Source organism: Rutilus rutilus (assembly GCF_951802725.1).
Source record: "Rutilus rutilus genome assembly, chromosome: 21".
In the NCBI taxonomy this organism is placed as follows: Eukaryota; Metazoa; Chordata; class Actinopteri; order Cypriniformes; family Leuciscidae; genus Rutilus; species Rutilus rutilus.
This window is the reverse complement of record NC_140226.1, coordinates 12433616-12445664: the sequence shown is the minus strand read 5'-3', so window position 1 is coordinate 12445664 and position 12049 is coordinate 12433616. Positions and strand designations below refer to the sequence as shown.

At 35.9% G+C, this 12049-nt stretch overlaps 1 protein-coding gene across 1 annotated transcript in view; it reads right to left on the bottom strand.

Moving 5' to 3' along the window:
• The window catches only part of cnsta (consortin, connexin sorting protein a), a 32304-nt gene extending 24892 nt beyond the window's left edge, over positions 1-7412 (bottom strand). Inside the window, exons 1-2 of the mRNA XM_084392457.1 lie at positions 7284-7412; positions 2276-2688 (exon numbers count right to left, since the gene is read on the bottom strand). Of these exons, the coding sequence (XP_084248583.1) occupies positions 2276-2621 (346 nt within the window). The 5' untranslated portion in view covers positions 2622-2688; positions 7284-7412. The remainder of the gene's footprint in view (positions 1-2275; positions 2689-7283) is intronic.
• Positions 7413-12049: the final 4637 nt, after the last annotated feature.

Sequence of the window (12049 nt, the reverse complement as noted above, 5' to 3'; positions counted from 1 at the left end):
CGTAAGTTTTTGATTAGTAGCATATAATCTAATTTATCCTAGCAAACATTGACAGAAAAAGTCCATTTGACTGGCATGTAAAGTCACCAAGCTTCATTTCTTTATGTAACTTCAGGGGAAGGAATATAGGTGTGCTCAATATCTCATTGACTTGCTACTGATTCTCTGAACTCTTGAATATGTCGTAATGATTCAATGCCACGAACTTACCAATCTTTGGTAAAAAAAAAAAACCCTGCGCAAACTAACTCCTAGGCGAGCTGGCGGTTTGTATTTGTGTGAGAACTGTGGAAGAACATTCACGCACATGCACTGACACATGGCTCAACAACACATCCATTTAACTTGGGATGGCTGCTTCCAGGTCAACACGAGGAGAATCTCACATTGTGCTCTAATTCCGTGAAGCTTTGGGACTGATTAACTGGTTCTGCTCTGGGCCTTAATGCACTGTAGAATCCGTTTTAATAAGGAATGACATGCGAAAACGAACCAAAATTTGTTTTTAGCATGCAAATCTTATTCATTTGTTTAGCCATGGCACTTCTGAACAAACAGTATTTTACTGTAGTAGTTTATGGAAAGCTAAATTAATTCTGTAATATGATCGAACAGCTGCATATGTTATAAACCAGATGGATTCACTTTGGGTTGATGACAGATTTCGGATTCACTGCTTTGTTTTAGTATTATTGTACTACTGTAATATTTATTCATATTTTGAAAAAAAATGTATGTCCAATTTTCATTTTATATTAAGAGTTAGTAATTTTGCTGTTTTTAATAGTTTTTTTTTAATATTTCTATTTAGCTTGAATTTATTTGTATTATAATTTTAGTCATTTTAGTTCTTCAACTTTTGTTCTTCAACAAGTTTTTAAGCACCTAATTTATTTTATTTTATTCAGCTTTATTTAAATGACCATTTATAATACCATTAATAAAAAGAATTGGTAACACTTTAATGTTAATGTTAATATTAATATTAATGCTTTAGAAGTATTTTTAGTTATTAATTAATGTTAATAATGTAGTTATTCATCTTAGTTCATGTTAAAGGAGAACTCCGGTCAATTTTAACATTGAGCTCATTTTTTTGTACATTTGGAGTGCTGTCAATACAGAGAACAACGACAAAAATCGGTGTTGCCTACACCGAGTTATTCTATTTTTAAAATTTGCACCCTATTGACTTCAATGGGGCAAGTAGTAAGCCTGCTTTTTAGCCTCTTAACATCCTTTAAGTGTCATTACAAGTGCACAGAAAATGTGAGTGATTCCTTCCGAGTGAACACGGGTGGATCTGACTGCAGTAGATGTTAGAGATAACAGTAGATGTTAGAAACATCCTGTTTTCGGTGGAAGGCCATAGTAATCGATTGTCGAGTTCACGCGCGTGATCATAGGTACTAAACCTATGCGCGTGAACTCGACAATCGATTACTATGGCCTTCCACCGAAAACAGGATGTAAACAAAGGTATGAGCGCTGGCTGAATTAACTTCATTTTTATTAATATCTCTAACATCTACTGCAGTCAGATCCACCCGTGTTCACTCGGAAGGAATCACTCACATTTTCTGTGCACTTGTAATGACACTAAAAGGATGTTAAGAGGCTAAAAAGCAGGCTTACTACTTGCCCCATTGAAGTCAATAGGGTGCAAATTTTAAAAATAGAATAACTCGGTGTAGGCAACACCGATTTTTGTCGTTGTTCTCTGTATTGACAGCACTCCAAATGTACAAAAAAATGAGCTCAATGTTAAAATTGACCGGAGTTCTCCTTTAATTTCAGCATTTACAAGTACATTGTTAAAATCAAATGTTGTAACTGTTAATATTATTTAATGGACCTGAGCTAACATGAACTAACAGTGAACAGTAACGTTAACTAATGTTAACAAAGATTAATAAACACTGTAAAAAATGTATTTCCCAATAGTTATTTAATGTTAGATAATACATTAACTATTGTAAACAAATGGGACCTGATTGTAAAGTGTGTGTTTTTTTAAAGTTTTAATTAACATATCACATGACACTATACTGAATGATTAGGCTATTATATACCATGTTGTAGTGTTTTAATATGAAGGCATCTTTTAAGCCTGGTTTCAATCAACTGCTAAACCACACACACACGCACGCACACACACACACGATGGATCGTCCTACGCAGCGAGCGAGTTTCTTTGTTGTACAGGAAACACACCCCAAGTTTGCTTTTTCAAACTGTGTTCTGTGAATTGTCTCTGTCTGACAGTGTCTGTTACCTGTAGGACTGGGACTGGGTGTCGGGGAGTCTCGGATGTGTCCATCCAGCTCTGGAGAGAATGCGCCACTGTTACTGTCCCCCTCTTCCTCCTCCTCCTCCTCCTCTTCCTCGTCCTCCACCCTGGAGCTGTCGCAATCTTCATCATCACTATTGTTATTAGTATGATCCTGTCTGAGGGGCTTCTGTCCACCACGGGGCCCCTGTTCCACCTCCTCTGCTTCCTCCACCAGTCGGTTCTGGTTCTCGTCCGGGCTGCGGCTGGACTCTGAGTCATTTAGGAGGTCGGGGTCGGTTAGTCCTGCCCGCCTCACTGGGCCATCGCTCTGCCACTGTCCGTCGTCCATAAGGTCCAGCTGACTGAGAGCATGAAGATCCACTCGAACCCCTGCAGGCCTCACAGCCGCTCAGCCGCTGGAGAACAAATCAGAGGGACACTTTAATGGCCATGAGCCATCATGAAAAGAAAAGAGCTCGCTGGCCTTTAAGAGACCTGACTCATAGTTTACCCATGATTCCACTTCAAGCTGGTTGAGTGCAGTGCACGAATCAAAACTCTTGAGATTTCTCCATTTGTTCTGCTTTGTTCAGAGGTAAATGAAAAATAGGATTTTTATCAATGTGGGTTTTTTTCAGCTCACATGTTTGGTATCATTTTACATGATATCATTAGAGATAATCTTTCACAAAATAAATAAATTTTAACAAAATAAATAAATATAAATCAATGTGAATATTAAACATATTATATTTAGAAAATCTTATGTATAATTTGAAAAAAAAGAAGCAATTCTATTATATATTATATGATAAAAAAATATTTCTTATACATATATATATATATATATATATATATATATATATATATATATATATATATATATATATAATATATATATATATAATATATATATATATATATATAAAGAAAAAAATAAAATAATATATATTATATATAAATAAATTATATATATATATATATATATATATATATATATATTCAATCAATCCAAAGAACCAACATTGACCATGTAATCAGTTAAAATTTTCCATTGGATGAAAAGTGAAATATATAAAAAATAAATATAAAAAAATTCAACAATAGAAAAATAGAAATAATCAAGAATTTTTCTAAATTAAGGGGAAAATTACAATAAATTAGTTTCATTTATATCTACCAATATACCAATTCATATAATAATTAGCAACAGTATCTTAAACTAAAACATTTTAGTATTTGGAAAGTTCAGAGACTTGTGTAAACATTTCTGAGTGATGATACAAATGAATCACTTAATCAAGTTTTTCTTCATTCTTTATGAATGGATTCAACCCTTTTCATAGAAACATGCTGAACAAATGACGCAGGTAAACATTTGGCTCATAACCAAACGGAAACAACAAGAAAACAACAAAATTGTGTAAAATGAATACCATGCCATAAATAAACACATAGATATCGGCACCAACCTGCTGTCCTTTAGTCTGCTGGAATAAAGTGATGTAGAAAATGCTCTATATAGTCAATATACTACCTCTCTCTCTCATACTGATTGTTTGCTTCCCCTGAATGGTGAATTCATACACCATGGAGATTTTCCATGATGGTCCCCATTGGGTTGTTATAGGAGAAAGAGCATCATGCTTATTGCTATACTGTCTCATGACAGCTTACGCAATATCATACAGCATCTTACAGATCTTAAAGCAAGACTGCCTGTTTTGTTTTTTCATGCTCAGGGGGATTCTGGAGCCGCAGACACGAACCAATGAATGAATGCTTATAGGTCACTGCGTGCAATGATAATGCTCAGGGCACAACAATGTGCATTAAGTGAAAAAACTGAGCTAAATCCAGGTGTTGTATTGTTAACTAAAACTATTACAATAATTTTCATTAATAAAAAAATATATACTAGATGTATAAAAAAACTTTAGAAATTAGAAATGTTGCCTTGGCAAATAACTGAAATAACATAAGTTCCATTAAGATAACACTGAGTTGATGCAAAATTGCAGAAACTAAAGCTGAAAAATATATAAATTAATGCTAAATGGAGATTTGAAATAAATAATTAACTAATAAAATGACAAAAGAACAAACAAAAACTTAATTTAAAATTATAATAAAAACTGAAAATATAAAATAAAAGCTAATTTTCCACTAAAATAATCACTCAATCAAATACTGGACTAGTGAAAACTCACTGTTTTGAGTTCAGAGGTTGGGAGGATAAACATATAAAGAGATATGGAATTAGCTAATAAATAAATTTGAGTGCATTAAATTTTGAAATCATAATCTTGTTCCAGCCTTGAATCGTATTCGAATTGTATTAGCTCCTTTTTTTCCCTATTTGTTATTTGTTTTTAATTCATTTAAATCCATCTATTATTTTTGTGTGCATATTTTATGATCATTTTTAATCATTTTTATGTAAAGCACTTTTAATTACCAATGTGTATTAAATGTGCTAATTAAACTTGCCTTGTGTTGCCTTATACAATAGAACTCCACCATTATGTCACAATTTATTATGTTACCATTATGTATTATTATGTAGCCATTAGGAACCCGGTTGTTTGTTCAGAGGACCTGATGTTATTTAGCCCTGTAGAAGAACAGACTGACTCACAGCAGACCCCAGGCGTTTATTCGCTTTTCTGACAACATATAGTGACTCAGTGAGCTGGGGACCATCAGATCTGTGCCTGTGGTGTAACACCACCTACACACATCCAAACCACATCATCGAGAAGGGCCAGGTAAACCTGCTTGACACATGTGGGATTTGCATCAAATCTTACTGACAACAGCTATTGTCTGTCGGGCTTGTGACCGCTTTAAGTTTTTATGTTAATAGTTGACACTTTAAAGGGCACGGACAGAATAACATGAGGTTGGTCATGCTATGGCAGGCAGAAATTTGGGTATGTGAGCTGCCATGTTCATTCATCCGCTTTCTTTAAAGAGAGAATTCATTAATAATCAAAAGACAGCTGCGGTTTCTCATTAGCTCTTTTAAAAACATTAAAGCCTGCGGGGAGAATGAAAGAGAGAGAGATGAGAAATAGGTTTATTCAGCCTGAATATCAAGCATGACTGGAGTAGCTAGACACAAATGTGTCTGACACGCACACAGCGCTCTTCAAACCCATCTGTGAAATCCACCTCAATCCTCCATTAAGGAGTTTGAACTATTCTGATTTAAAACTGAAAGTTTAAATGGGAACGGAAGTAATACTAAAACTTCCTTAATGTTATAGAATACATTTCTGATACATAATTAACATACAAATGAACTATACTTTATTTTGTATACATTGCAATAGAGCGCAACAGTCGGGATCCAGAAGTTAAAATCCCATGCATTTTTTTCCACAAGGGAACTGATTAAACGAGAACTTAAAAACAGACCTACTGTGAGATACGAGGTTGTTATTTGATGGTAAATGCTTTTGTTGAAGCCGTAAAATGCATCATTTAGAAGTTATTTTTTAAATGAACAAGTTCAACAGTGGTGGGAAAACTACATTACCCATGATTCTGCAGAGAAATCTCCACCAATCAGAGAATCACAACAAGTAAATTGCGCAAAAAGAACACTTTAGCACCCGCCCACTCCCATTGTGAATGATGTAGAGATAGGGTGTGCTGACACTTGACCAAAGACATGTAAACGAACCAAAAACAGGACAAAATCCCATCATACGTAGGCTACGACCAGACAGCGAGCGCATTTAGCCCAGAACACAGCATTGTTTTTGATGTTGGACAAGTTCCGTCGAGAAAATATTCGTCATAAAAACTTTTTTGTTTTCTATCTTTAGATTAGGTGTTAAAAATGAGTGTGACCGTAAGCAAAACAGTACTAAATGTATCAACCAAACTAGAAGTGTGAACACAACCCTATACACTCTCAAACTACTTAAATGTTTACATGTATAATAATATAGCTACATATCCGTCTTTAATTCCTAAGAGAAAAAATAATGGGAACCAATGCCATTAAAAAAGTGGATGGGCACTGTTGCACACTATAAGCTGTCAGATATTTCTAAAGAAAGACTGTAATCATTATTACGAAAATAATATTAAATATTCATTTGGTAATAATTTTGTACATAAACGCAACATTTGTACATAAACAAACACCGAGTAAGACGATGACATGGTGCTCAAGATCATGTTGCATCACCCTGAAGTGGTTTATTTTATGATAACGACCAACTCACTGCATATTATCACTTATTATGTACTAATATTTAATGATAATACAAGAAAAGTGCAGGCTAGCAAAAATTTCAAAATTTGACCTTTAAGAAAGGTTGTGACCTCTGTGGTGAGTCAATACATTGAAATGACATTGTCAACTGGCTTGATTGCTTTCCTAGCACAACAGTGATTGATTTCACTGTGTTAAGAGCACAAAGAAAGTTACTTAAACAAAAAATGTTTTTGGCATAACATGCATGGCTCACGCTCTGAGTGAAGCAAGATAAAGCAGACATAACTCATTCTGTTTTGACACATGATATGACACTTCAAATAATGCTAAAACTTCAATCCCCATTCACTTTTCCTGTCATATTTATGCCTATAAACTAAAAGGGATCAACACAGATCATGCTGCAGCTGGATGAAAACAGATGTTGATATTATATAATGCAGGGTTTCCATCATGGTAACGTTATATACACATGATCTGTGCATCAAAACATCTGTCATATTCATATATAAAGGGTTAAAGCTCTATAAAAGCCGCTTTCATCACAGCACATACATACCACATTTGTCTAACTTCTAACAGAAGTGTTATATATCACATGAGGTGCCGGTGGTACGGATAGAGCAGAAGGAGCTGTCATTAATTCAAGCGCTAACATGCATAGCATCATAAGTGCATCAAGCCTTTAGTTCAACAACAAGCTGCACGTTTCATTCTGCTTTTCACAAGCGGATATTCTATTTCATGAATATTGCATTAAAAATAAGAGACGGCACTTACAGATCGATCGGGCAAGGTGGTTTGAAATCGGATGGACAGGCAACCGCGCTCTTGCCTGTCGGCTGATGTGTGTTTGTGTTGCTGCACATCTGCGCAGCTCTTCCTGTCACTCATCCGGGTACTTCAGCTGTCTGCGCAGCTCATAGATAGATGCCTTATTGGCAGCCACCGTCCGCCATATTGGAGCGGTCCGTGAACATTCGAGAGTGGATTCAAGACAGCGTCTGCAACTGTAGTAAGACGCATGTATGAATAATGTATATATGAAATAGACTTAAGCAGGTTATTGACGACACGCTAAAAGTTGCAAGATGGCCGGCGCGCCTACGTATCTGGAGCGGTCGAGGGTGAATCTACGCATATATATCTATGGCGCAGCTCCTCTCCTGTCAGTCATCCGGGAACTTCAGCTGAAGGCCTTTATCTGATGAATATTATCGCGTCTTGCTACTGTTGCTTGTAAGATAATTAATATTTAAGAACCTGATGAATATTAATCGCGTCATGCTACTATTGCTTTGGAACCTTAAACGTAAGGCAATTAATATTCAATCAAGACCATGATCAAGACCCAAACCTTCGCCAGCCATTCCGCCCTGTACGTCAGCACACGTCACATATCTATGATGCAGATATTTCTTTTTCTTTTTCCAGTCAGTTATTGGGTAACCTTCCACACATGTAACATAATTAATATTTATGAACCAAGCCTTTATCATAATAGGATAGGAAATTTGCAGAGGATCATTGTTTGAGTATATAGTAGGCTACGTTATGCCACCTTGTAAGTAGTTCATTCTTAGTAATTTCAGTAAGTTTGCTAACATTATTTAATGCATTGCGATTGCGAACTAACATGAACAAACAATAAACAATTATATTTTTTACTAAATAACATTACCAAAGGTTAATAAAAGCTTTAAAAAATAATATTGTTCATTGGTGGTTCATGCAAGTTAATGCATTTACTAATGTTAACAAATGGGACCTTCTTGTAAAGTGTTACCAAAACAATCAATAATACTAGACAAGTGACTGTTTTCAATTATTATTATTATTACAATTAGGGTGAATTACCCTACCCTCACAACCCTAATCCTTCACTAATAAGTGTGATGATCTTTTAATATTAGGAGATGTGGTGTTGTTTAGAGTTGAGGCGGGTATAATGCGATTCAGACGTTTTTAAATTGTGAGAAGTGTTTGAATTATGTACTATAGGTTATTTAGATTCATAAGCAGTAATTAGGTTAAAATATTAGATTTTATGGGTTTAAAATCAGATTAAAAATTAATGGCCAGTGATATCAAAGTTTTCATTGGAGATCCATTGTCCAAAAGACTGGAGAATGCAGGAGAATAGAAAAGAAAATCAACCACACAAGATCAAACTTATGTGTTATATCTTTGATAATAAATTAAATTGTTATAAGGGCAATGTTCCTCTTATTCAGTGCTATTTAAAATTTGATCTTGCTTTCCATGCTGAATAAGTACAGGATGTCCTGCACAAACCTTAAATACCATAAACCAAACAAAAGCTGGACATTCTGATTCTTTAGCAGATACGAGTGATGAGTGTTTATGTTAGTGTTTAAATGTTTACCAGGCTCTTACTTTGAGACTTCCTAAAGTTCAATGAATATAATGAATAACCATTTTGAATATTTCAGCATTCACAATTGTATTTCTTCAGACTTATTAGGTAGGAAATATGTGATTTTGAAGTGATGAGTTTCATGTTGAGCAACCTTCATAAAGTAAAAGTTCTTAAATAAAGTACTTTAAGTTTCAGCTCTAGAGTTGGGTGGTGTTGAGAGGATCATTATAGAAATAGTTCCTGCAACAAGTGAAGAGTCACCAACTCATCCACTCTGTTTTCAAATCTGTTCAGACAGTTAGCACGGTGACACTAAACTGTGGATTGTTTTCCATATTTGATGAAAAATGGGGATGGTTTTTTTCACTCAAAGTTACTTGAGTAGGCTAATTTATGTCAACTGTTGGGGTTGCAAAGTGCCTTTCTTTAGAGACCCAGTTAATTGCACTTCTGTGTAGGCACACTATGTAACATTGATTAAAATTAACCAAATTTAAATACATTTTAAATGTAACAAGTGGCGTTTTGGTGGCCTGAAAACGCAAGCGTATGAAAACTGGTTTCAAAGTGCAAGTTCCATGTTCAAATGTACCAGAAAAAATCCAAAGGAAAAACTTTTTGGTCTTTTTTTTTCGTTTTTAGTACATCGTTGTTGTGAAAACTTACCCCAAGTCTTACCCTGGTGAACTGTAGTAATCAGATTTGGTGTGCTGTCCGATGAGAGGGATCCAAGCTAGGATTCTGGGCCGAATATAGAGTAGGCTACTCCCCCATAGACCTTATTCACAGCAGCGCCATCTTTGATTTTTTAATGGGAATGAAAGGGAGGCTGTGAGGGATAGACATTATCACTGGGGCTGTACCCTCAAGGGTACAATATTGTACCTTAACCTTCAAAAGAAACGGTACATATATGTACCTTTTAATGCTTTTTGACCCTCAGAAAGGTACATATACCTTGAGGTCCAATAATAAGCCCTATGGGGTATACGTTAGTGTAGATTGTACCTTGGGGGACAGAAATGGACTCCTACTGTACCCCTATTTCTGACAGTTTTGGTTATGTGGCATTTTAATTGTATGTAGGCCCATCATTTAATGCTTTTTTATTGTTTTTACATTTTATCGTTATTAATTTTATTTTTTTTGTGTACTTTGTCAAATGATTAAATGGCCAGTTACGCAGTCCTCTAGTGATTTTTGCGTTCTTTGGCATACGGCAGTTAACAGTGATCTTCCGGTCGCCTATGAGTCGGCTATAGGCCTCCTCTTGTGCTGATTGGATAGGCAATTTGAAAGTGTTCCTCCCTTACTTTGTTAATAAAACATCATTAATGGAGAAACGTTTTTCTGGCTACTTTGACGAGTGTAGGTTATTAAGTTAGTCACAAAGAGTGTGAAAGTTTGCCATTGAGCTCCGGGGAGTTTGTAATAAACCAAGAATCAACACTGGCTTGGCTTTTCGGTGATGGCTAGAACTGAGGGATTTGGCGAATTATTATTAACAGGTAAGTAGCCTATCATTGAACAGATACATTGCCATTCATTGTAAAGCATTAGATATCTATTGTAAAGGTCAAAATGGGTTGTTTTAGCACATTTAGGACATTTTTACAAAGACTTTTTTAGGTGCCAGACAGTCAAATTTAGATGCCACAATAAAACTGACAACATTTTTAGTTTCTAAAGTTTGGAATAACGACTTGGTTCGTGATTCGACTTGGGTCATAAATACAGTCCTCTTCTAATCCAATCAGAGGTGTAAAGTCCAGGTTCAGAAAGTAAAAGTCCTCCTCAGTATTTTGTTCCAATCATCTGGATTTGCTAATTCAGACAGGAGACAGAACTAATTAGTGAAATCAGCTGACTGAGTTTATGGGTGGAATAAACATATGGCAGGACTTCTACTTTCTGACCCCTGGACTATACACCTCTGAATCCAATCAGTACCATTCCACAATTTGCAGGGACCCATGCAGAGTCATAACCGTGTTGATGCCAGGTTTTCTGTAAGAGATAATCCTGATGATTGATCTTCTTCACTTTTCCCACGCGAACACTTAATCTAAGAATGGCTAGCTGTTGTCCTCCAGCATTTATAGGGTAACGAGAAGCTTTCGCTTTACTCCAGCTCACGTAGACTCCTGGACCGAGCATGCCATCAGAAGAGGGTTTGAATCCTTCACGTTGAATCTTCAGGGCGTTTGCCATCGTAGTGCCGTGATACATGATGTCGTTTTTTTCCGTCCAGTATGCTGGTTCTCCTCTTCTTCAGTGCTGCTCTGATTTCTCATGGCATTCACAGTAACCAAAGCACTTTGAAAAGTTTTAATTTAGTTGATGATTAGTGAAAAACTAAAGACAAAATGTGTATAATAACAAAAATATGCAGTTTATGAAAGTTATGACGAAGGGACCTTGTGAGCTTGTTATACTGTGAAACGTTCTTTCTACATCAAACTCAGTTTTCTGCATCATCTAAAAGCTTAAAGAGCTTAATTGAATTGATCTGAATACAATTTTTAAAGATGTGTTTTAATTTACCATGCTCAGGAGTCTTTTAGCGCCAAGCAGCCTCTAGAAACGGGAAAAGACTTTAGAAAAAGGAACTACGCTCTTCCAAGTCTTCCAAACAATTCCCTTCGAAGCAATTTTTATTTTATTTTTTTAACGCTTGCACCTTGGCACCTATTTCAAGGTTTGCGTTCTCGCACTGTTGTTGTGCGAATGAGCAGGCCGGAGTGCATTAAGGGTTTTCTCAGAAAAAAAGGTACAAAAGCTGTCTGTGCGGCGGTACCTTTTCAAAAGATACCCAAAGCTAGCCTACATATTGGTACCAAAAGTGTACATATTAGTACCTAAATGGTACTAGAACCCCTTTGAAGGGTACTGTCCCAGTGACAGCTTTTGTACCGACTTTTCTGGGAGTGAGAACGGTGTCGTGTAAGCGGCCCCTAAGTTAATAACTAATGATGTTTGCATCGGAAGTGTATCAATCTGGACAATAGCTTTATTCTAGAGCTGCTGTAAAGCCCAAACAATCTCTGTTACTTTAATTTCCTATTACCACTGCAAAGCTGTTTTGAAACAGTCTATATTGTTAAAAGCGCTATATAAATGAAGGTGACTTGACAAACAGTTGGGTGGAGCAGGTCGAGCCAAAGGG